The sequence below is a fragment of the Dryobates pubescens genome, chromosome 10 (assembly GCF_014839835.1).
Source record: "Dryobates pubescens isolate bDryPub1 chromosome 10, bDryPub1.pri, whole genome shotgun sequence".
In the NCBI taxonomy this organism is placed as follows: Eukaryota; Metazoa; Chordata; class Aves; order Piciformes; family Picidae; genus Dryobates; species Dryobates pubescens.
This window is the reverse complement of record NC_071621.1, coordinates 38512606-38538821: the sequence shown is the minus strand read 5'-3', so window position 1 is coordinate 38538821 and position 26216 is coordinate 38512606. Positions and strand designations below refer to the sequence as shown.

The 26216-nt window shown below is 41.9% G+C and overlaps 1 protein-coding gene across 1 annotated transcript in view; it reads left to right on the top strand.

The window, feature by feature from the left end:
- DLG2 (discs large MAGUK scaffold protein 2) overlaps positions 1–26216 on the top strand; it is a 1098948-nt gene that overhangs the window by 151041 nt on the left and 921691 nt on the right. The window contains exon 5 of the mRNA XM_054164548.1: positions 17282–17380. Coding sequence (XP_054020523.1) covers positions 17282–17380 — 99 coding nt within the window. The remainder of the gene's footprint in view (positions 1–17281; positions 17381–26216) is intronic.

Genomic DNA, 26216 nt, shown 5'->3' with positions numbered 1-26216 from the left:
TTGGTATTGGTACCTCCAGTGGGCAGGAGTTCTTCAGAAAGGGCTGTTAGACTATCTCATTTCAACTCTAGAACTGTCTTCTGTCTCAAAAGGGGGCTGGTTGCAACTGTGGCAATAATTTCTGATATGATGTTCTCCTGTCAGTCAATATTATCACATATTTCCTCAATTTCTGACATCTTGAACTGAAATGGAGATTCTTGCTGAAGCAGAAACCATATGTAGCAGCACAAAACATAACAGATGTAGTCTGTGGTTGGATATCTGCAGCTTTATCCCTCTGTGAGATGTCTATTCCCCACTAACACCAGAGAACTAGTTTTGCAGATGAGTTCTGAAACTGAATTTTAAATATATCTTTAAACATCTCATGTTTTTAAAAAATGTCAGGTTAGCTAAATTAGCTGAATCCCACACTTTCATCAGCCTGCACAGATCCATACAGTGTCAATGGGTTGTTCAGGTTGTGGTTGATCAGACTGGAGAAGAGAAGCTGTCCCTGGAGGTGTTTAAGACCAGGCTGGATGAGGCTCTGGCCAACCTGGTCTAGTGTGGGGTGTCCCTGCCCGTGGCAGGGGGGTTGGAACTAGATGATCTTTGTGGTCTGTGGCCGTTTGACCATCCAACCCTGACTGATATTATGATACTATGATACTAAGCTCTAGGGAGACCTAATAGCATCCTTCTGGTGCCTGAGAGGGGCCCATAGGAAGGCTGGGGGAGGGATTATTACACAGACATGTAGCAATAGGACAAGGGGCACTGGTGGGTAGATTTAGATTAGGCTTTAGGAAGAAGTTCTTTACTATGGGAGTGGTGGAACACTGAAACCAGTTGCCTAGGGAAGTGGTGAGTGGTGGAGGCCCCAACCCTGGAGACATTCAAGGTCAGGCTTGATTGGGCTCTGAGCAACCTGATCTAGTTGGGGATGTTCTGCTTACCACAGACGGGTTGGACTAGATGACATTTAATGGTCACTTCCAGTCCAATGCCTTCTGTGACAATGAAAAATGGTCAAATCCGGTAATGGTTCTCTGTACCTCTGAATGATTTCAGTACCCTAGTCACTGCTTGGCTGACATGCATGTCTGCTTCTGCTTTTCTGTCAGGAAGTCACCCTTGTAATTACATAGTTATGACCCTGATACTGATGTTCAGTTCAGTGCAGCTGCATAAAGTTTCTTTGCTGAAAGGACAAACCAAAACAATGAAGGTTTCCAGTTCTTTGCAGAAGTGTAGGTTTTTCTGCAATGCTGTGCCCTGTGACTGCATTATTTATTTTTTCAAGCTCACCACTTTTAAAATATCTAGTTCTAAGAGGAGACAAAGCAAACAGCTGCTGTACAAGTAGGAAAAAAAAATAGGAGGAACAGACATAGTGGCTCTGAAGTTCACTTTCTCATGTTCTAAAAGAGATGGGAACAATATCACTAAAGGAGGTTTGATCTGTGTGTTTGGGCATTTGGTAATTACCGTGTGAAGGAGTGAGAGTATCTGCTGAGAGATTTCAGGTCATTTATTGCATCGTACTGGTGTCTTTCACACATTTATTGGCATTGCAGTAGTGTGTAGAAAACCAGAGGTAACAGAACAATTTTGTTTCTTCCTAAAGAGTAGGAAGATTCATGACAGACATATGCCTCCACTTATGTAATCAATATTATTTTCCTGAGATCTCTTGTACTTTTTTTGACAGTAAATGCTCCCAGGGTACCCAATGGTATCTTTGCTAGGTCAGCACCAGCCTGTAACTAGAGTGTAACAGTATTCACAATGCTGGCTGTGTTGTTGCCTGATACAGTTCCTCTTCTGCCACTATGGGTGTATTTCTTAATGCTGATTCTTAATTCAGTATCACTTAATTTCTTAGTTGGCTTCCTTGCTTTTGCTCCCACCTAGGGAATGTGCCTCACACACACACATACATATCTTTGCACTCAGAGTGGACACTTCTGTTACTTTTGAGGATTAGAACTGTTGTATATTGCTCTTCAATTTGTGATGATCCCTTTACCCTTGGACAAGGACCAAACCCCTCCTTGTATAGCCTCCTTATATTGATGCTCTGGTCTATGGAGAGCAGGGAACAGAGAGGGGAGGACTGATCTGATGTCCTCGCTCAGTGCTGAGAAGATGGAAGTCCTGCAGCTTTCTGTTTAAATTGTAGTGATCCTGGAAAAGCAAGAGACTGTGACTAACTTCATGGTGTTTTCTTGCAGCCCAGCCAAAAGATTACAGGCTCACAGGATGTTAGGGGTTGGAAGAGACCTCTGGAGATCATTGAGTCCAGAGCAGGACCATAGAATCCAGCACAGGTCACACAGGAATGCTTCCAGACAGGTCTTGAAAGCTCTGGGGAGCCTGCTCCAGTGCTCTGTGACCCTCACAATGAAAAAGTTCCTCTTCATGTTGAGGTGGAACCTCCTGTGCCGTAGTTTATATCAATTGCCCCTTGTTCTATCCCAGGGTGCAACTGAGCCTGTCCCCTCCCTCTTGACCCCCAGCCCTCAGCTATTTATAAACATTTATTAAACCCTCTCACAGTCTTATCTGTGACTAAACAGCCCTCTCAGCCTCTCCTCAAAGGGCACATGCTCCAGTCCCTTAATCATTCTCATAGCCCTCTGTTGGACTCTCTTGAGCAGATCCTTGTCCTGCTTGAACTGGAGAGCCCAAAACTGGACATAGTATTCCAGGTGGTCTCCCCAGGGCAGAGTAGAGGGGGAGGAGAAGCTCCCTCATCTGCTGGGCACACTCCTTTCAATGCACCCCACGATACCATTGGCCCTCTTGGTCGTAAGGGCACATTGATGACTCATGGATAACTTGTTATCCACCAGGACTCCCAGGAGCTTCTCCACAGGGCTGGTCTCTAGCAGCTTAGAATGGAATGGAATGGAATGGAATGGAATAGAATGGTATAGAATAGAATAGAATAGACCAGACCAGGTTGGAAGAGACCTTCAAGATCATCGCATCCAACCTATCATCCAACACCACCTAATCAACTAAACCATGCAACCAAACACCCTATCAAGTCTCCTCCTGAACACCTCCAATGATGGTGACTCCACCACCTCCCCAGGCAGCCCATTCCAATGGGCAATCACTCTCTCTGTGTAGAACTTCCTCCTAACCTCCAGCTTGAACCTCCCTTGGTGCAGCCTGAGACTGTGTCCTCTTGTTCTGGTGCTGGTTGCCTGGGAGAAGAGACCAACATCCGTCTGTCTACAACCTCCCTTCAGGTAGTTGTAGAGAGCAATGAGGTCACCCCTGAATCTCCTCTTCTCCAGGCTAAGCAACCCCAGCTCCCTCAGTCTCTCCTCATAGGGCTTGTGCTCCAGACCCCTCCCCAGCTTTGTTGCCCTTCTCTGGACACCTTCAAGCATCTCAACATCTTTCCTAAACTGAGGGGCCCAGAACTGGACACAGTACTCGAGATGCAGCCTAACCAGTGCAGTGTACAGGGGCAGAATGACCTCCCTGCTTCTGCTGGCCACACTGTTCCTGATGCAGGCCAGGATGCCATTGGCTCTCTTGGCCTTGGACTGTCTTTGTGAATTGTGACAAGTGTCTTGGTCACAAATACATGGAAGAAGATTCTTCACTAACTATACTAAGAAAACAAGCGTTGTGATGTTTCCAAACTGTGAAATAATATCACTGATTTCCAATACCAGTCTTAGTAGTAGAAACTGTGTTTTTACCAGTAACCTTGAAAAGTGCAGTGTTAGAACTGACCATTGTTTTTAGGGGCACCTCTTGTGAACCCTGTTTTACTAAGTACTGCACAAACAAGTATGTCAAAGATGATCTTGCTTAACTTCAGCTTTGATTATAAGGTAGTGAATGTGAAGCTGACATGGTAATAATGCAATAGGTTATAAGGAATACAAAGAATAGCACACAGAGCTGTGTGCTGTTGATATTATCAATTATTTTGTAAGGCTTCTGAATACAACCGGAATTGGAATTTGAACCCCTGCCAGTGAGAAGCAAGGTTGTAGAGTAACTAATACATAAAGATGGTGGAGGAGGGGTGTTTCGAATATTCATCAAGAGTGAGAATATTTCAAAATAAGTTTTTCATCTGATATGTCTCCAGGCATCTATGCACCTCTCTGTTTGAGTCAGCCAGCTTGATGGTAGATACATCCCAACAAAAAGGAGAAAGGAGAAAGACTTACCTAAGCTGCCTAAACATATTTCAAATGCATAAAGTAGCAGACAGCTTTATCATGAGGTGTTTCAGAATCAGACAGTTTTCATGAGACGAAATTTACTGCCTCATCTGGGCTCCCTTTTTGGTAGTGTCATCTGGACCTCACTGCCAGTGAGCTGTGACAAGGGCACTGTTTTTCAAGTAAAGAAGTGCCAGCTGCAGCTGGCAGCTCTGGAGGATTCCTGATCCCTGCAGGAACCCAAGGGGGAACATAAGTGAACCATGGGCTACACAATGTAGTATGGATGGCAGCAGCATTACATGGACTAGGAGACTTCTCTACCACCCTTGGCATTGTCTGATTCTTGAGGCATTTGCTCCTTTTCTCACAATGCAGTTGACAATGATGTTCATTTAATGCAGCCCTTCTGTGTTTCTCATAGAAGCTGAAATCCCTCTATGGTCCCTAATTTTTAAATAACCTTGGTCAGTGGCTCATGTTAACAGTTCTTGAGTATGCATATGAAAGAGCAGGATTCTGCCATCTCTCCATTAGGCAGTGGCTGGTTCTTATCCAGCATTTAGCTCATGGCAATTGTCACAAAGGAAATTGTCTAGCATCTCCATGGAGCCTCAACCTCCTGCAAAATATTTAGGAAATGTTTATTTTCCCATTCACTTTACATCATCATCTGTTTATCAATATTTGGGGTGCACGATGATGTATTCTGCAGCTTAATGTCCTGAGTCATTGCACTTACCTTTTGAGTTCTTTTCCTTTTATATACATGGGTGCAACACATTTTGTGATGCTCTGTAGGAGAGAAGCCAAATGAGGAGAGATGGCACCATGTTTTGTTGAAGGTTTTCGTTTAGCTCCAGTAATTTTGCATGTCAGCACAAGTATAGATGATTGTGTAACTCAGCAGCCATGACTTAGCAAGGCTGTCTGCCACTGTAATGACAGACAGAACTTACTTCTCCTCCCTATGGCTCTGACTGAAATAGATATTCTTCTATACCAAGGTTTTAGGATGCTTCAAGCGAAACTCTTCTGAGAAGTAAAAGTTATTACAATCTTCTCCAGGGCTTTGATTTATGGTGTGGGTGGGCGTTTGTTTTGTTTGGTTTGTTTTTTGTTATTTTGTTTTTTAAACTTGTGTTTTAACCAGCTTTATTTCCTTGCATTAGTGTGAAACACCTTTGGTCTTCCTAAGTGTCAATCTTGTTCTCAAAATGGGACTGATTTTATTATGGCTATTGAGAAGACTGACTTAAATTCACTATTTCTGGCAAGAACAGGCAGAAAATTTAATCTGAAGTGAAATGTGGGTAGTTTTCTTCCCTGTAATTTCTCTGGAGGTGTGTGTAAATAGGAAGAGACTGTGTGGGCCAGTGGTGGAGACAGAAGGCTGAATTCTAATCTTGGATTTGCTATGCATCTGCAATGCATCATGAGACAAATAATAATTCAATCACATTATTATAGTGACTTGTTGCACCTAAATGTGTTTCCTGCAGGAAATTGGGCTGTACCCAGGACTCTTGGAAGTTTCTCTGATTTGGGGTTGTTATAATTCTATCATATACTTTTATAATGCACATAACTTTTATAATGAGGAAACAAAAATAGATATGAGGCTTATCATAGTAAAAATATAGTGCTAGAGTGCTAAACTGTGTGTGGTAACACGTACACACTCTTCCTGAGAACTTAGAGAGATACAGTTGTCTGAAAGCAATCACCACAGCTAGCAATAAAATAGGAGCTTCTCCCAAAGGACAAGGCAGTCCACAGTATTCATTGCACTAGTTCTTTCCCATCATAAACTCCAGTATTAAAATCATGAATGCCCTATTATTTCTAATGAGGTCACTACATGCCAGCTGTATGGAATGATAAATTGTAGAATGGTTTGGGTTGGAAGAGACTTTAAAGATAATGTAGTTCCAACTGACCTGTCATGATCAGGAGCACCTCCGACTAGACCAGAATGTTCAAGGCTCCATTCAGCCTGGCTTTGACCACCTACGGTATTGCAGCCTTCTCATCTTCTCTGTGCAACCTGCTCAGTGTCTTACCACCCTCTTGATGAAGAATTTTTTCCTAATTTCTAATCTGCCTCTTCCATTTTGAAGCCATTGCCCCTCATCCTATCACTACATATTTTCATAAAACATCCCTCTCCTCCTGTCTTGTAGGATCTCTTCAATACTGGAAGGTTGCTGTACGGTCATCCCAGAGCCTTCTCTTCTCCAGGCTGAAAAACCCCAACTCTCTTAACCTGTCCTCTTTACAGGAGAGGTGCTCCAGCACTCTGATCATCTTCATGGCCCTTCTCTGAACCCACTCCAACACTTTCATGTCCTTCTTGTGTTGGGGGCTCCAGAATTGGACACAGTACTCCAGTTGGGTTGCATGACAGTGAAGAAGAGAGGGAGAATCACACTGCACTGTACACTGCACTGGTTAGGCCACACCTCGAGTACTGTCTCCAGTTCTGGACTCCTCAGTTTAGGAAGGATGTTGAGTTGCTGGAATGTGTCCAGAGAAGGGCAACAAAGCTGGGGAGGGGTCCGGAGCACAGCCCTGTGAGGAGAGGCTGAGGGAGCTGGGGTTGCTTAGCCTGGAGAAGAGGAGGCTCAGAGGAGACCTTATTGCTCTCTACAGCTACCTGAAGGGAGGTTGTAGACAGGCAGAGGTTGGTCTCTTCTCCCAGGCAACCAGCACCAGAACAAGAGGACACAGTCTCAAGCGGCACCAGGGGAGGTTTAGGCTGGAGGTTAGGAGGAAGTTCTACACAGAGAGAGTGATTGCCCATTGGAATGGGCTGCCTGGGGAGGTGGTGGAGTCACCATCATTAGAGGTGTTTAGGAGGAGACTTGATAGGGTGCTTGGTTGCATGGTTTAGTTGATTAGGTGGTGTTGGATGATAGGTTGGATGCAATGATCTTGAAAGTGTCTTCCAACCTGGTTTATTCTATTCTATTCTATCAAGCAGTTTTTCCTCTTGCACCTTAATTCATAGAATTCATAGAGTCAATAAGGTTGGAAAAGACCTCAGAGATCATCTGATTGTTGTTAATTAATATGGTCTCTGTAAATATGTTTGTTACAGAGAACCAGATAGAAATGCAACATCAATATTTAAGTAATTGTAATTTAATTGAAATGGATCCATTTGTGGTGGTGCAGAGCTGGGATGGGTGAACAGGCAACATCAGACTCCCATTGCACTGCACAGCTGTGTGGAAGTAGGGAAGACAGAGGCCACCCTCTTTGCTCCTCCCATCATGATACCATTTGATGGTTTTGATTTGCAAAAAGATTTCAGCCAACTCCTTGGATGCTCTTGTGAGAGTTGAGGAATCAGTTCTGCTCCTAGGTAAAAGCAAAGTCTAGCTCATCACTTGCTACACCAGCATGTCCGACGGCATGAGATTGAACACATCCAAGTGCCGGGTTCTGCACATTGGCCACAGCAACCCCATGCAGTGCTACAGGCTGGGGTCAGAGTGGCTGAGAGCAGCCAGGCAGAGAGGGACCTGGGGGTGCTGGTTGACGGTAGACTGAACATGAGCCTGCAGTGTGCCCAGGCAGCCAAGAGGGCCAAGGGCATCCTGGCCTGCATCAGGAACAGTGTGGCCAGCAGGAGCAGGGAGGTCATTCTGCCCCTGTACACTGCACTGGTTAGGCTGCACCTTGAGTCCTGTGTCCAGTTCTGGGCCCCTCAGTTTAGGCAGGAGGTTGACTTGCTGGAACGAGTCCAGAGAAGAGCAACAAAGTTGGTGAGGGGTTTGGAACATAAGCCCTACGAGGAGAGGCTGAGGGAGCTGGGGTTGCTTAGCCTGGAGAAGAGGAGACTCAGGGGTGACCTTATTGCTCTCTACAACTACCTGAAGGGAGGTTGTAGACAGGCGGATGTTGGTCTCTTCTCCCAGGCAGCCAGTACCAGAACAAGAGGACACAGTCTCAGGCTGCGCCAGGGGAGGTTCAGGCTAGATGTTAGGAAAAAGTTCTATACAGAGAGAGTGATTGCACATTGGAATGGGCTGCCTGGGGAGGTGGTGGGGTCGCCATCACTGGAGGTTTTCAGGAGGAGACTTGATGGGGTGCTTGGTGCCATGGGTTAGTTGTTTAGGTGGTGTTGGATTGGTTGATGGGTTGGACGCGGTGATCTTGAAGGTCTCTTCCAACCTGGTGTATTCTATGTATTCTATGTACGGAATGTGGAAGCTGCTCTGTAATAGCCTTCTTGCCTGGAGAACACTGCAGTCATTTACTTCAATGTTTTGCATCTCTGCAGCTATGTTTGGTGCTGCAGCTGCCTCAAATCTACTATAGCTATGCACTTTTCTGAAGAGCCTAGTATTCACTTACTTTATTTCTGGTTTTTAGGGAAAAATGGGGGCTGTTACTGTGTGGGTCTCCTGTTAAGATCTTGACTTCAAGCCATTTGACTAGTATCCTGAGGCAGACCAGTGAAGTATCAGTTTGAGCTAAAGGGCTGCACATATCCTTGGGATGTCTGGCAAACACAGCACTGAGCCCTGGAATTGGTAGTGAAATTCTCACACTGCAGTGAACATCTTTGGAAGGAAAGTATTTTGCTAAGAATTGAAGTATAAATATTGAAATATTGAAAGTACTTCACTAAATGTGAAAAGAACAATTAAAAATATTGTGTTATTGTAGCAATGACAGCAGGGTTTTTTGTTGTTCTTTTAAAAGAAAGCTCTACTGAAGCAATAAAAAATGACACAAGAGAATAAATGTATCGAGTTGTTATGGCAACTGAAGTATGTAGGTTGGAATTTATGTATCCAGAACGTCTATGTAAGTAAAATAAACATTATCCTTGCTAATTAAAATATCATGCAAATATTATTCAATTTGAAATTATTAGTCATGGGGTTTTTTCTTACAATTAATGACTTACTTTCTGTTTTCTGTTTCCAAGTATTTGTGTTTGCTTCCAGCTGTGGTATGCTTGTATTTTCAGGGCAAGATTATGATTTCACTAATAGAGGCTTAAATGTGGAGGGACTCCACTGAAGCTAATGAATACAATGTATGCAGAGGGGCACAACTGGAAACAAACCATGTGCTTGAACATGTTACTCTCACTGCAGCTGACCTTTCTGCTCAGAGGGGCTTTAGGCTCCTGGCTTGGAGGGACCTCCCTGCAAATGCAGCTCCGTATCTTCCCCCCTAGCTGGGCACAGTGCACTTGGAGCTCTTCCTTCCAGGGCCAGTTTCTGCATACAGCAGTAAATTTAGCTTCCAAGATGTGGCATGATAGCCAATTCTAAATGAGAGTTCATTAATTATGTTCATCCTTTTAATTTTCTGGTCCTTTTCTTCCAGCCTTCTCCTTCAGGAATCAGTAATAGCTTCTGCTTTATTTGAAAGAAATAGATCTCTAATGTCCCAAATTACTCTTCATATTTCATCTTCCTTATATCCAAGCAAAGTACAGACAGATAGCTGAAAGGTAAGGAATGGTAAAAAGGAACATCAGGATCTGATTGAATGCCAGTGAGCTGAAATGCATTTACTTGTGTAAAGGTTTCACCTCATTCATCCACATGCTCAGAAGTGTCTGAAATTGACCTATGGTTTTTGGTAATGCTTTTGCTGGGAACGTTTTGGAAAACAGCCTGTCAGGGCAAGAATTCAGCTGTACATAAGTTGCTTGTCTCTGTTTCCTGTGTGGATAACTGCCTGGCATGGAGCTACAGTAAGAGTGGGGTTTTGCTTGAAAACTGTAACTAGTCTGTCCAGCCTCATGCTTTGAGTCATGCAGCTGATCTGTGAAATGTTTATCTCAACATCCTTGAAGCAGGGTTCATGTTTGCAATGCACTTTTTGCTCAGTTTTCCTCTTTGCTACATGCACTAGTTCTGTGGATCCTTCCAACCACTATCTGAGGTACTAGGTCTCAGTAGGGGACAGACTATACCTGAGCAGCAGCCCTTGCAAGGCCTGGGTTTACAAGGACTCTGGTTACTGCATAGTGCCACAGTCTCTCCCTGATGTATGAACCATCAAACCTGTCAGCGTCTTCAACTATGTGACCTTAGTGACCCTCTGCTCCCTGAAAAGAGAAACACGAGTGCCTTGCTTTCTACACCAGCTTGAAAATGAAGCTCTGCATGAGTGACATATATAGATAATTAGGGAGATTGGGTTTCAGTATAGGCTTCGCATTAGGCAACCAAAGTGACTACTTTGTAACTGGTTGCTTGGATGACAGCTTTTAGACAGGTGGTCAAATTGGAACAAGCAAATGCAACATTCACTAGTGACATTGTGACATCCAGAAACACACAGAGAGCAAGGCTTGCTTTCAGGAAAGTGGAGCAGCATTACATCAGACCCTGACCTTTCTGGAACGCAAGCCCGAAACCACATAATTGTTCCTGAGCTGTAACACTCTTTAAGTCTGTCATAAAATCTTCTGAAAGGTTGACTCTATATTAGCTAAAGTGGAATCATAAAAATCCCAGGGTAAAATAAATATTATTGTGATATTTGTGCTCACTTCCTTATAGCATAGCTTTTTAAAACGATTCAAATGCTTGTGGTGCAATTTGTGCAGGAGAATCCACTCCCAAATGTAAATTTCTCTTTTCTCTATTCACATTTAATGGTCATATTGGGAAGACTGGTGAAGAAGGAACTTTACTGACATTCTTTTAGGACTTGGCCATGAGATCTCATAGCAACCTGAAATGTCACTCTGACTCGAGACAGCTGCAAAGGCTGACCAAATGCAATGTGGAGGGAAACAAACCTTGACATCTTCAAAAAGTGAACCAGAAACTGTAACATGGAAACAGCAACAAAATCTTTTCTGACAACTAAATCATTTGACTGGGGATACTGAACCATGTTTTTCTAAAAGGCTTCAGGTACACTTAATTAGGCAGGATTTTTGAAGAATGCTTTTGTGGACAAGAAGAAAGCTCTACTATGTATTTCTAGACTGAAATTTAGGCTAAAGCAAATGAAACTCTAACTGGTTTCTGATTTTAGTTTCTATCATGGCTTGTTCTAGGATTTTCTGTTTTCAGTCATCTGTGATATTGGTGAAAATTAATTTCTGCCAATAAAAATGTGTTGAATTGCACAGAAAGAGGGCCAGTGGGATACACAAAAAGGAAAAGACATCTTACAGTCTCTAGAATTATTTCTCTGCATGGTATTGAAGGAAAAACTCTTCAAGGCCCCAGTGATGCAAACTGTCCAAGATGTGCAAATTTTTCTATTTTTTTTTCTTTTCTTCCCCCCTGTGGTCCAGGACTGTCAGCAGCAGAAGCCAAAACAGAGATGCTCAAAATACATTTAGGAAAGCTGTCAGCTCTCTCGAGGTAACAGCAGAAAGCTGCAGCCCTTGGTAGATGGGTCACAGACACAGAAGGCATTCTTGCTGTTGCTGGCATGTTGTAAAGGATGAATTTGACTTGAGTCCAGTCTTAGTGCATACATGGCTTGAGCAGAGTGTGAGCAGGCTTGGCTGTACGCTGATGTGGAGGTGTGTTCTTTGCTAGTAGCAGTATCCTGCTGTGCATCTCAGTTCAGCTGAGGTTGCTTCCTAGTCCAGCATAGTTGATAGAGGAATTAATTTACCTCAGCGTCCTGTAAAATGAATAATTCCAGCATACATTATGTTGGATTTTACTTTCCCCCTGCAGCTTTTTAAACGTTCTAATGATTTTTTAAAATGCTTACTTTCGAAAAAGTTAATTAAATAAAAGCAGTATTTCTCAGCACTATAGGTTCCTGGGAGCATTTGGTTACCAAGATGATAGATTGTCTGACAGATGTTGGTATCCAAAAGTTAACAGACCACTATATTTTTTATACCTTTCCTCTCTTCATGTAAATCATTTGGGGCAAGCTGGCATTTATCTGCAAGCTCTGATGAGACTGGAACAAAGCTTCCAATTTGTGATACAAAATGCCAAAAAAGGTCTTAGATCAGCTTCTGTTTTGAATTTCTCTCTCTGAAACCACATAAGAGAGCATTTCCTAAGCTGCTGGCTGTAGGAGAGGGTGCATTACCTCTCTGTACCCTAAGGCAGTTGCGGATTTCTTCAGGCTTGTGGCTCTAGTTCCTCCACATTCCCACCAATGCTCCTGGACCTTTTGCAAAGCAGATCAGCATTTTCTAGCCACAAAACACTATAGGTGCCCTAGAAAATACCCCATATGTGTGTGTGTGTGTAAATAAACTCAAAGTCCTGACAGTAATATCCAGGATCACAGAAGAGCAGAGTAATGTTTAAATTAAGTATTCTTATTTATTTATTTATTGTATTCTAAATGTTGGGCCTCGCTCCAAGTAAATGTCTGGTAACTATTGTGCATGGTTCCATGTACCTCCTGTTCATAATCTGGGTATGAATTCTGGAGCCAGACTGGCAGTTTCATCCACTGTTACAGGGTTTGGCTGGTATGGAAAGACCTCCTGTAGCAAACCTTGGAAACCCCATATGCCATAGTTACCTGTGAGGGTGGATGGTCCTTCTGGCTTGGTGCTGGCTCAGCCATGAACTGGAACATGCCGCCTGCTGAAAGTGGAACCAATGACAAGTCCTTCATAAATCATAACTGTGTACTTTGGTAAAAATAATCAGTAAGAATTTTGTTGATGGTTAATTGTGATAATTATGCATGTCCTAATAAGCTACTGGAAAGATATAAGCACTGAAAAGCTTTGCTGAGTACTGTTAAAATCAGATGAAACTAACAAGGTAGTTAATGTGATTACAATTTTATTAATAAACATTTAAGTAATGATGTAATTTTTCACAATGGAAGAGACATTGCCCTGAAGAGATTGCAGCCTAAATAGTCCATGTTAATTATAATCTAAATAGATTAGCATCAATTGTACACAAAATTGGAATATTGCTTTGGGTGTGTTCTGTGATTTTTATGGTTACTACCCATATGAGCAAAGTTACCAGATGAAGTTCTAATCTGCTTTTGCAGCAGTTGCTTGTAGAATCTCTTCTCTTTTCAAGACCACCATAAAGAGAACAAGATAATATTTTCCTCTGTGAAGCAGAAGACAGGGTTGTGCCAACTATAGACTTCTAGACACAGAAGTTTGAAGAAAAATTGTAGACTTTTGTCAGTAGTTTTAATTCAAGCCTGAAGTCATTATTTCCAGATCCTCCTACAAGGCTGTACAAGTATGATGCACATGCTCCACTTCATTCATACTACGTTACCATGGGGATGCCAGTTCTGCTTCTCATGGTGACCTGCACAGGTCAGGAATAATGAGGTGTTGCTAAAATACTTCTTTTACGTGATCAGGCAGCTTTTGGATACAAACTGTACAAACAACATTAGACAATGAGGACTTTTGGTTAACCTCTAAAAGGGAGGGCTATAAGTACTCAAGCATAAGACTTTGATCCAAGAATGATAGTTTTTAGTAAGTCTGTCACAACACACAGCAAATATCCTTCTTACATTGTACAGTCCCATTTATTTCATAAGGCAGAATCAAATCACTATTGGTTTTCAGATGGATTACTAACATGAACTTTGTTCAAGTTTAGGAACCATATATTACTGTTGTAGTGATTATTGGACCTCAATACACTGGAACAGAGAGATGTTCCAGATGTTCCAATTACTCTTACTTCAGCTATTTATGTTCTTCTAATGTCCTTGGTTTACTGTTCTTCACAATTAATCTGTGACCCATTTCCCTAAGGAAAACAACTGAAATGTTTTGTGGCATCTTATTACATTGTTTTAAGTTATTTCAAAATACTAGACTCAGCTAATGGGGGAAAATGAAAGGGGGAAAAATATAAAATATAAACAAACTCAATTTATTCTTATCCAATTTTGCAGCTGTACTCTTTGGATAAATGCTACCACACAGTCTGTAGTTTCTGCTGAAAACTGTCAACCTCCTTTTGAGACATTTCAGGAGTTTAGCTCCTTTAAGATCAAGCAGAGTTTGGTCTTGCTGACTAGAGCAAATAAATAATAGATTGATTTGCACGGTGTATGTTGTTGCCTGTAAATAGTAACAGTGGAAAACACTTCTGTCAGGTATTCAAAGAAAGCAAAGGTGAAATGAAAAATTTTATGCATGGTTTTAGATTCTTGTGAAACCAATTTTCACTTCCTGAAAGAAACACTTTAGGCAGTTGCTTGGAATTTCTTTAGGCTCAGGTAAGATACAGGATCTGGGTTCAGTTCCTTGCTGTCCTGCATAATTTTGGCCTGGTTGCCTTGCTATCTCTTCCTCCCTTCCAGATTACAAATGGGGAATATTCAATACCCTTTGTTGACAAGACAAGATGAAGGGATTCCTAGTTATCCTTCACTTTGAGCATGTTAGAGAAGCTAAAACTTTAGAGAGGACATTCATGGAGCCCTGTGTGCTCAGCCCCATGTAGTGCTGAACACGATCCAACATTTAAACACACTCTTTACTGGAGTACAAGACTAATGCCATTGGTTCCAGTGAAGTTAAAAGCACGTGTCTAAGTAGTTGCTTGGATTGAGGCCAGTGTTCAGTCTTTTGCTGGATGGAGCCCTAAATAAACAGTCTAGTATCAGAGGAGAAAACATTTGCACATGTGGATGTGATTTGGCTCTTTCTGTGGCACTAGCTTGTTGTTTTCTAAGTTGTGCTGGCAATGGCTGGCCCACATAAAATGTTAGCAATTTCTTGCCTGTTGTTGTCAAACCAGGAACAGTGTGGCCAGCAGGAGCAGGGAGGTCATTCTGCCCCTGTACGCTGCACTGGTTAGGCCACACCTTGAGTACTGTCTCCAGTTCTGGGCCCCTCAGTTTAGGAAGGATGTTGACTTGCTGGAATGTGTCCAGAGAAGGGCGACAAAGCTGGGGAGGGGTTTGGAACACAAGCCCTATGAGGAGAAGCTGAGGGAGCTGGGGTTGCTTAGCCTGGAGAAGAGGAGACTCAGAGATGACCTTATTGCTCTCTACAACTACCTGAAGGGAGGTTGTCGACAGGCAGAGGTTGGTCTCTTCTCCCAGGCAACCAGCACCAGAACAAGAGGACAAAGTCTCAAGCTGCACAAGGGGAGGTTTAGGCTGGAGGTTAGGAGGAAGTTCTACACAGAGAGAGTGATTGTCCATTGGAATGGGCTGCCTGGGGAGGTGGTGGAATCACCATCATTGGAGGTGTTCAGGAGGAGACTTGATAGGGTGCTTGGTTGCATGGTTTAGTTGATTAGGTGGTGTTGGATGATAGGTTGGATGCGATGATTTCGAAGGTCTCTTCCAACCTGGTCTGGTCCATTCCATTCCATTCCATCACATTCTATCCTATCCTATCCTATCCTATCCTATCCTATCCTATCCTATCCTATCCTATCCTATCCTATCCTATCCTATCCTATCCTATCCTATCCTATCCTATCCTATCCTATCCTATCCTATAGAATAGAATAGAAAATAGAATAAACCAGGTTGGAAGATGGAAAATAGAATAAACCAGGCCAGGATACCATTGGCCCTCTTGGCTGCCTGGGCACACTGCAGGCTCATGTTCAGCCTACCATTGCCCACCACCCCCAGGGCCCTCTCTGCCTGGCTGCTCTCCAGCCACTCTGACCCCAGCCTGTAGCTCTGCATGGGGTTGCTGTGGCCAATGTGCAGAACCCGGCACTTGGATGTGTTCAATCTCCTGCCCTTGGACTCTGCCCATCTGCCCACCCTGTCGAGGTCCCTCTGCAGAGCCTCTCTACCCTCCAGCAGATCAACTCCTGCCCCCAGCTTGGTGTCATCTGCAAACTTACTGATGATGGACTCAATGCCCTCATCCAGATCATTAATAATTTGTTAAAGAGCATGGGGCCCAGCACTGATCCCTGGGGCACACCACTAGTGCCTGGCTGCCAGCTGTATGTGGCACCATTCACCACCACTCTCTGGGCTCGGCCCTCCAGCCAGTTCCTAACCCATTGCAGTGTGCTCCCATCCAAGCCATGGGCTGACAGCTTGGCCAGGAGTTTGCTGTGGGGGACAGTGTCAAAGGCCTTGCTGAGGTCCAGGTAGGCTACATCCACAGGCCTGCCCCACATCCACATCCACCATCCTATCCTATTCAAAGTGATTACACTCCTGGTGCACAGGCTAAAAAAAGGATGGGTGAAATCACTCAGTGTGTCTGTGGTGCTCTGTGCCAACAGATACAAGACACTGTACTTTCTTTGAATTCACTCAGCTTTCCTGTTTGTACTCTTGCAAAGTGCCCAGAAATTTTCTGAGATTGAAGTTAGTAGCAGACATCGTGTTTCACTCAAACATTAGCTCTTCAAACACAGTTTTGCAGGCCAGAGTATTGTAAACAGAGATGTAATTTATAATATTTATTGTCTTAAAGCAAAATATACCATTAGGTATTAGATTTGCAGCAGGAAATTTGAAAAAACAAACAAACCAACCAACCAACCTCCCAGATACAGCTTTTTGCTGCATCCTCTATTAAAGATGTTCTTTGGAAAAATACCGTGTGTTTTGCAATTTCTTTCTGCAAGCCATATAAATTGAAATTGTGTAAATGAAGTAAAAGGTAAAAAGAAGAGCTCAATTTAATGTAAAACATTTGCAAACGTGGCTAGTACACAGGCATAAAACCTTTTCAAAAATACGTCACTTAGGAGAATATAATGTTAGAAGTGAGACAGAAAACAAGCAATTCAGCAGGTCTGTTAGGTGATCTGTTCCTGCAGATGCTCCAGATGAGAACTCCATTACTGCCTGCAGGCCTTTGCGGCAAGGCACTGATTCCCTTCCTTATCTCTACTTTCTAGTGCTGAAAGCTGCAGAGCACCTTGAATGCCTTCCAAAGTCAACTTGAGATTATGGCAAGCATCATCTTGTAGATTTAGCCTATTAAGACTCTCGCAGACTTCCATGAGAGTGGATATGTAATAAACCCGGATATGTTTGCGCGACAAAACACTGAGGTGAAATCTTATATATGAGTCACCTGATAGTTATCTGGATTCAGGCTACCTTTTTGTGTGTGCATGCTAGTTTTCATATTTAAGAGTAATAGAATTACAGTGCGCATCTTAGCTACTTCATTTGATCCCTTTTCCACTCTTTAGCCTGCAGCTTCCAATGGATCAGAAGGACCAGGACAACACAGTGAACACAATAAGGAGAACCAGACTCCTGAAGACTATGTGGTAGATGTGAAGTCAAAGGTATGATCCACTCTGTTGTGATGGAGAATGAAATCTGTATTTAGTCAAGTTTTGCTGGAGGTGGAATGTGTAGAATGTATTGAATTCAAGCTCCTACAGTAATTTGTTGCCATTTGATGAGTGCACGTACATTCAAATGAGGCTTATGGCTGCAATTTATTGCTGTATGTTACTAACCCTGTGCATTTTGTGCTGGCCCGGGCAGGTTTTACTTTTATATTATTTTTTTGGTAAAAATGTTATTAATAATGTTATCAATATCAGTAAGGGTGATGATTTCAGAATATTTTCATGTCAGTGTGTTTCTAAGTCCAAAGTGTTGAACAGTTGGTAATTTTCATTGAAGGTGTTTTCCATCTCCCAGTGTACATTGTAGTTTATTTTTTGTCTGGAGTCATTATGGAAGAATGTGAATGTCAGAGAAGTGATGATTTTTGTATGGGCAGTTTCATGATATCCACCATAAAACCTCACAGAATAATAATACACTAAGCAACATGATTTGACGGCTGTAGTAAGGGGGTGTGTTACATTGCTCTTCTGTAACAGTCTTGCTGCTTGCAGTGGTGAAGTTATGTGTTTCATTATAATATCTTCATTATTTTAATAGGTTCACAACTTGGCTGCAACAGTTCTCTTGGGCTTATTATGTAGATTTCAGCCTTGAAGTCATTGTATATTTTTTCTTTTCTAAGTGAAAGAAAATTATTAAGTTTTCTTTAAAAAGTTAGTGAGCTGGAAACATGATGTAAAGAAAACAGACATTAACTGAGTTGGCATGCTGATGTGAAGCCTTGTAGATATCAGCTAGAGTTGAAGTGGGACAATGGAACTTGCAGATTGTTCCTCTTTTCTGTGGACCTTTCTAGATAATTTCCTTGTCTGTTAACTATTCAAGATTTGAAGAACTAATTGTCTAGTATGGCATTCTGAGTTTCTTGTGTTGCTGTCTTCCCAGCTGATCAGAAACCCAACCGTACCTTATAGGACCATGGTGTTGCCTGAGAGCTGAAAATGCAAGAGCACATATACTCATTGAAATTTATCTCTATATTTATGAAAGGAGCAAGGAGTTATCAAAAGCTTGATATATACCCTAAATATGTTTTGTCCATAAGGATGTTGTAGAAACTGTGGGATTTTGTGGATCTCAGGCTAATTTCACATAATTTCCAGTATGAATGTCCAACTGAACAGAGTGCCATCTTCCCTTTCGAGATTCACCATACTTTTTAATGCTGTTTGTACCTCTCCAACACAAAGTGTACATGAGAACAAACTCCAAAAAATGGCAACTCCATTGCCTAACTCTAAGACATTCAGATCTGTGAGTGGTATTTTTGTTCAGTTCCTGGTACCATGGGATAGCAGATGTTTTATTTTCATTTCTTGGATCTTGAGGTTTAGTGTGTCAGTTCATTTGAAACAGTAATTCTGTCTGATTTCTTTTTCAAGTGACTGCGCTCAAGTGTCAGTGGCATGCTGCTGTGACAGAGACACATAGCTATTTAGGACTGGCTACATGTTTAAACATATGCACCAGAGCTTTTCAGCTGCTTATGATCAATTGGTTGTTAGATTTACTTCCCCAGGCAGAATGCTCAAGAATTAAAATGAACTCTTCATTCACCATGGATCTTGAGAGCTGAGAGCCACTTCAGGACATACTGCCCTTGAGGACCATGTGTTTCTATGGCAGAGCATCTGAGCTTAGATAAAGCCAGTGGAGCATTTGTAACTGAAGGCCTTCAGTTTTATTCTGAATGAGAGATCTGTAGAAAGCAAAGGAAAACAATTATGGCTTTATATAAGAAATAATAGATACATAATACATTAGATGTAAATTTTAGATTAATGATGGATGCTGAACTTTCAAAAGTCTAATCCAAGGCTCTTCAGAGACGCAGAATGGTTCAAGGTGTAGAATGGTTCTATGTTTTCTACAACCCTACAAGGCATACTCTGTCCCCACCTTGCCTCACTGTCTTCTCATAGGCCCCTAAGATGGTGAGTAAGTTGGGAATGAGACTACTGGAGAAATTACACTGCCGTCATCTTTGGATATTTTCAAGATGAGATTGGATAATGGCCTGATCAGACCTCACTGCTGAGCATAAGTTCAAGAGGCTGGAATGAAGACTTACTCAAGTCCTTCCTGTTGTCACTTTTCCTGGAGTCCTTTGATTACATGGACTCCTGGAAAGGAAGGAGGTCAACCACCCTACTGTGAAGCAGAAAGCAAGCTTTTTATCTCTTGCTATTGAGCCTTGGGCCACCATGGCCACTTGAGTGCAGTGTTCTTGTGATGAAGAAGTGGAGGTGCCTGTCCAGTCTTCACTTCTCTCCATCACTACCTACCTGCAGGGCTCGGAACAGCAAGATCTGTACTTCCCTGTGAAAAGTTGTCTTTTTCTTTGTTTGTTTCAAGAAAGCCATCAGCCAGATAAATTAGTCAGGACTCCAACACTGATTGTGCTAAATAGCAATGAAATTTTGCTATTTGATTCTTGTTATAGCTTCTGCCTGAGACTCTCATGGGCCTGAGGCCAGTTGCAGAACTGCTGCTGTTAGGATTGCTGCAGTCCAGAGGGGCGGAATTGCTAATTTGTTGATCTTTGAATTAACACCAGCACTCATGGGCTTCTGGTTCATCCTGGGAAATGCATTAAAATTCTTAGGGACTAAGGTATACAGAACCTCATGCCTTCTGAAATTTGTATTAACTTCCCTTCCTGGCTGCAGTAGGATTTATTCTGACATTTCATCTGTAATATAGCCCCTAACTACATATCCAGGATCAGCAAGATTTGTAGTTTCTCTCTTTTTTTTTCTTTTGTGTAGCACAAACCAGTCCTAATAAAGAGGTTGTTTTCATGAGATTTTTCCCTTCTAGTATATTAAAGTAACTTGTATCCTGTAAGTTATCCTACTAACTAACCAACTGTGATACAGCAACCTAGCTGGGATCTACACAGATTAGCAGGATCTAAACAGCCTAGACTGATGAGCCAAGGTTAATTTTGTGAGGTTCCAATGGCCAAGTGCCAGGTCACTTGGGTCACAACCTTATCTGCAGCTACCTGAAGGGAGGCTGGAGTGAAGAAGACACCAGCCTCTTCTGCCTGTTGGCAAGAGGCAAGAATAGAAGAAATGGATACAAGCTGTGCCAGGGGAGGTGTAGCCTGGACATTAAGTCATAATTTTTCATCGAAAGGGTTATCAAACATTTAAATAGTCTGTTCAGGGAGGTGGTGAAATCACCATCCTGGGAGGTGTTTAAATGATATATGGACCTGGTGCTTAGGGACATGGTTTAGTGTTGACCTTGCAGTTCAGGGTCGAAGGTTAGACTAGATGATCTTGAAAGTCTCTTCCAAGCAGATATATTCTGTGAACTGAGCTCAAGTGCTATAGATGAGCTCCAACCATGAAGACATAAGTTCGTGACTACATCTTGGAAGAGACATTAATAAGGAAAGTCTTTGTAGCTTGTTTGGTCACATATAGGATCTGAAAAGAAGTAAGAGAATATAATATAACCCCATGTGAAAGACTGGCAATTTAATGCCATCAACAAGTACTCCACAGTACACAATTTCAGATACATTAAGAGTAAATAGATGTAAGAGTAAGAGGATGTATGTGTTTATATGTTCTCCGTGTAGGTGCATAGAGCTCTAAATAGTCACTGGCTAAGTTTTGCAAGTTTTGCAAGATGGTGACATTGCTAATGCTGTGTTAACAGTCTGGTAGATGTCTCCTTTCTTAGTGTTTACTCCAAGACATAGTAACTCTTTCTTATTTTTCTTAATTTCAACTGTTTGAATTAGAGATAATAATGAAGTCTGTTGTGCCTTTTTTTTTTTTTTAACCCATGTCTCTCTACAGTTTGTATTTGTTTCAAAAGAAATTCTTTAAAAGGTGTGCCATGAAAGATTTAGACAAATAAAACCCTTCCTATAGGTTTTAGATGTAACAGAAGCTTGCTTTTACAAATACTCAGTTCAGCTGGATCTTACAGGCTCTGGTTCTAAATATAACTGCCTAATTAAACCTTATGCTTTGGTTATCCAAGTGGAAGTACCTGGATACAGTAAAGATTTTCATGTCAGAGAGGAGCAATACATTGTCCAGTCTAAATTATGGAGATCATTGCAGTTCACCCATTCACCTCATATTGTTTGTTTTTCATATGACTTAAAAATAGATACCTTGATAAAATTAGAGGAGAAAGAAGCAGTCACCTGGGAATGTGATTTTCCCATGGTGATCTGAGAAGCCACTGGTATCACAATAAGAAATGGTTGTTGTTCTTCCTATATTAAGGCTTTCTGAGATCCAGAGCTCATCACAGGTTATTTTCAACCATCTAAATTAACCACAAGTGACTATAAACCAACTCTTTTCACCCCAGATGGATGCTTCTCAATTTGTTAGGTTTTTGGGTCAAGTCTTCCTATAGTAGATTGCAATCATGATCTTATGCACAGATAACATGAAGAGCAGAAAAAAAGTAGAACTAAGCAGTAATATGACCTGCAGAAATTATAGCAGAAGGAGATGTTGCTAATGAAGGGTGAAGCAGTGCCAAGGATTCAAAAACCTTATATTCAGGGAGAAAAAGTGAATAGAGAAAGTATATAATTGGAGGAATAAAATGAAGCAGTTACAGCCTCTTTTGGGGGGTTTGGTATGGGTAGTTAATAAAACTGAGGAACTGTATCCTTGGAAGAAACACTGGAGACCCATCGACTGTCATCTCTTCCCATACTGCAGCTCTAACTTAGTGGAGTCATTGATAGATGTGTGTTAGAAGCTATGACCAGGAGCCCTGGCAACTGAAATGAGCCTGTGGAAGGATGGAGTTGGCATCTGTGTCCCCAGAAGAATGGGTCACTCTGTCTGCAGCTACAGGTGATTCTAAGGGTAAATGAAGGTGGCAATGTTTCAGAGACCATGCCACTCAACAGCCCACATGCAAGTTCTGTCCCTGCTAATGCTTATTGTTGCGTTTTATGGAAGGAGGTGACACTTGGACACTTGGAGTGCAGGAGGAAGCTCTCAGGTAAACTGATAGAGCTTGATTTTCCCAGACATACACGAGTCATGTTGTTCACATAAACAGCCTCAAAGGGTACAACCCCCTCTGTTTTTCATATAAACTGTAAATAGGATCATGAATTCACTTGGGATCAGCTCACAGCAGTAGTTACTTGCAAGCAGAAGCATTTACAGATCATGCACTTGGAGACCAATTTCAAAATACATTCCCATATGCCTGCTTTGAGCATGATATGAAGTTTTACAGCCAAATCATTAGGTAATTATATATATAGAAATATTTCACACCTTACAAGATCAGCTTGAGTCTACCAATTGGAAGAGAGCAAACTGTTGAATGCTTTACATCTAAGTGTTAAAATATCTCCTGATTTTAGAGTTGACTGAATTCACTTTTATTCTCTCGTTCTTTGAGCAAAAATCTGGCTTAGCTTAGACCATCTTGAGGGGTTAATTTCTTTTTAGGGAAATGGTTAATTGGTTCTTACTTCAATGATGTTTGAAAGTTTCCTGTTTCATATAATCTGTAATGTAATAAACTTGTCTGACTGTCTGGCTACTGGGCTAAACCTCAGTAGAAAGAAAACTTGCACATTGCAGGTCAGCCTGTAAACACAAATCAAGTTTGTTTTGTGCACATGTGGTTGCTCAGAACAAGTTAAAATTGTAGACACAGTCATAAGTGCTCTGGAGACGGTCCCTTTAAGATGTTATATTCACCAAGATTTTAATAGTTGGGGGAGGGTTGGTTGCTCTCTGACCACGTATCTGATTCACTATGGATTTGGTAACTTTGGTAGCAGTGACCTCATTTTGGCAAAATAATGTGTGTCATTTACTGAGCCTCTTGCTGCTTTAGCAATTACAGTAATATTAGGGTTATAACCTGAGTAATTTATGGAAGAGAGATGACTCTTAAATATTCTTTTATTTTCTTGGAAAGACTTATTTTATTGAAAACATATTTTAGTTCTGAGTGAGAATGAGAGATCCTCAGCAAAGCACCCCGGGGGAATTGTGCTGTCCCGTGTGTTGAAAAGGTAAATTGTAATGGATGGGTGTCTAGACGTTTCCTCTTGTTGCTGTCAACAGTCCAGTTGGCTGTAAATTTTTTTTTCCAGTGAATAGGAGCATTGATTTTCCTCTCTCTTTGGCTAGAGCTTTCATTTTACATATCTTTCCCCTTCTGTGTCTCATTCCCTCTCCCTCCCTCTTTCTTCTCTCTCTCTTCCTCTATCTGTAAGAGAGGGAAGATTTTAAGAGCTGACAGCAAGCTTTCTAATTCAGAATGATTCATGTAAGACAACTGAAAGGCAAGCTCTGCACCAGCATCACTGCAAGAAAGGTAGGGCTTTGGGAGCTAAGCAGTGTGTAAAACTCTGAGCAAAGTGTACAGAACATGAGATAAATCTATTAAGCCTGCAGATCTGTTGAAGATAGAGAAAAAGTTTGGAAGAGAACTTAAGTTTGCTGTTCAAACTCTGTTGTTTGGGGTGTTTTCTTTTAGTTAAAACTTTGATGTATTTTCTGTAAGTGGGGGGTGGGGGGGAAGGGGAGAGATGGTGCACTTCTGTAGCTTTGAATAATGTATATAATGTGGCTTTCCTTCCCCCCCCACCATGGATGGTAAAACATAATTGTATCACTGTTGTGCCTCAGAGACCTGTGTGCATGTGTCAACACAAAAACCCACTGTTTTTTTTTCTCCTTCTGACTGATTATTTTCTGTTATAGTTTCTGAAAGTTCTCCTTATCCAGCTGGTATTTATATTCACTTCCTGAATCCGAATCTGACCTAGTAATTTTGAGTGATCGTGGATGTGACGCATGAGCTCTCACACACACCTTAATGTTTCAATCCTGCTCTTTAAGCGATGTGCGTTTGTCGGAATCGTGCCCTTAATGAAAACCCTTACAACCTAAAGCAGTTGTTTTGGCAGAGAAGTGACAGGGCTTTGATAGATGGGCCCGATAGTTGTGTGTGTTGTGCTTGCTCAGAGTTAGTAGGAAAGAGGAGGGAGTGAGCGGGGGGGGGGGGGGGGGGGGGGGGAGAGAGGAAAAAAAAAAGAGACGGAAGGAGAGAGCGAGAGGGAGAGAGATTGAGAGAGAGAGACTTGGCAAAGGAAATCTTATGGGTATACTGAAACAGCAGATCAGAATTGTGAAACCAGAGCCAGGGCTGAAATGTGATGCTTTTGCTCTTTTGTGCTTGTTGTGGTTCTCATCTTCCCATTTAGAAGGCTGCATACTATTCAACAGAATATTTTGATCACAGATTGAACAATGCAGCAATCAAGCCTGATAAGCCACCTGGAAGTTTTGCTTGAGACGATTTCTAGTGGGTTTTCTGATCCCTGTGAGCATCATGACTGCCTTTAGCATTGTGGAGGAGGACTCGAGTTTCTTATGAGGGCCCCACTTGGAAAAGCAGGCTGTGCAGATTCAAGCCTCCGGTTCTGTTCATGCTGTTCAAAAGCCTTTCCTCACCCTTGCTGATTTGTTTTTATGATTTACATACACTCCTGTGGAGATTTACAGAATGGATTGTCTGTGCATTGTCACGACCAAGGTAGGACTGGAAACATTGCTGTTATGTGTACATATTTCTCTGCTATTTTTCTGTTCCTGTAATTAAATAGATTGAGCATGTACTGTGTCAGGTTGCAAGATAAAGTGATGAATAAGCTTTGCTTCAGTGAGCATTTTGTTCTCTTTTTCTGTAGATTATGCAGTTTGTTTCTATATCACTTTCTAAATGATATGTAATATACTTATTTTTACTAGCAAAAGGAAAGGAAAATGATTTCATATTTTATGTGGTGTGCTTGTGGCTATTAATATCTCTAGCTGCCAGAGCACTTTCAGAATACATGGTATAAAGCACATATTTTCTCAGCTTATCAGTTTATCCTGTAAACTCAAGAATAAAAAAATAAAAAAAAGGGGACACACAGACACATTATATGGGTCCTGGGATTTTAAAGAGGCCAATCAGCTGTAGTTTAGATAGCCATGATGTTTCTGATTGGAGAGATGCAAGTTTCTTTTGGCTTATTGTGGCTTTTGGGGGGAAAAACATAGCTTACTTTTCATCTCTAGGCCTGCAAAATAAAAATACCTTGGTCCCCATTCAGCACTCTTATACTTATGTTAGATCTTACCTGACTGGTTTGGAATGGTTCTTCCAAATAATTCCTGCCAAACATGCATGTAAACATTTTTTTATTCACAACAGCGGCATCAGGCTAAGGACTTGAGGATTAAGGATGCTTCCTAACTTGAAGATCCAGGGTAGGGATAAACTGAATGATTGTTTGAGATGTCCTGAAACTTACCAAACTAACTTAATATTAAATGACAGTGAGAGAATAGGGGAAGTCATTTTCTACTGCTACAAGGTAGGGAGCTCACCACATGTTTCTAACATGGTGATAGTATTTATAAGGAGTAGTCACTGGGGGAGGTCCAGATTTTGGGGTCAAGCACGTTTTCCGCCCATTCTGGTTTATTTCTGATGAATTTAATAATTTCCATAGGAAATGCCTTGGGTAGCCAGAACACCTGAAAGAGGCATAAATAATAAGGCAAGCCAATGGTTAGCACTGTTGTCATCACTCCTGTCATTTTTTGTAATGGCCACACAAACTGGGGACTCCCATTCACGACACAGAGAAGGGCATGAGGAGACACGCTGGGCACCCATGGCCAGCACTGAAGGGTGGTGGGTGGCTGCTGCAGAGAGCAGGGAATGTGGTGGAGCTGTAGAAACAGATGC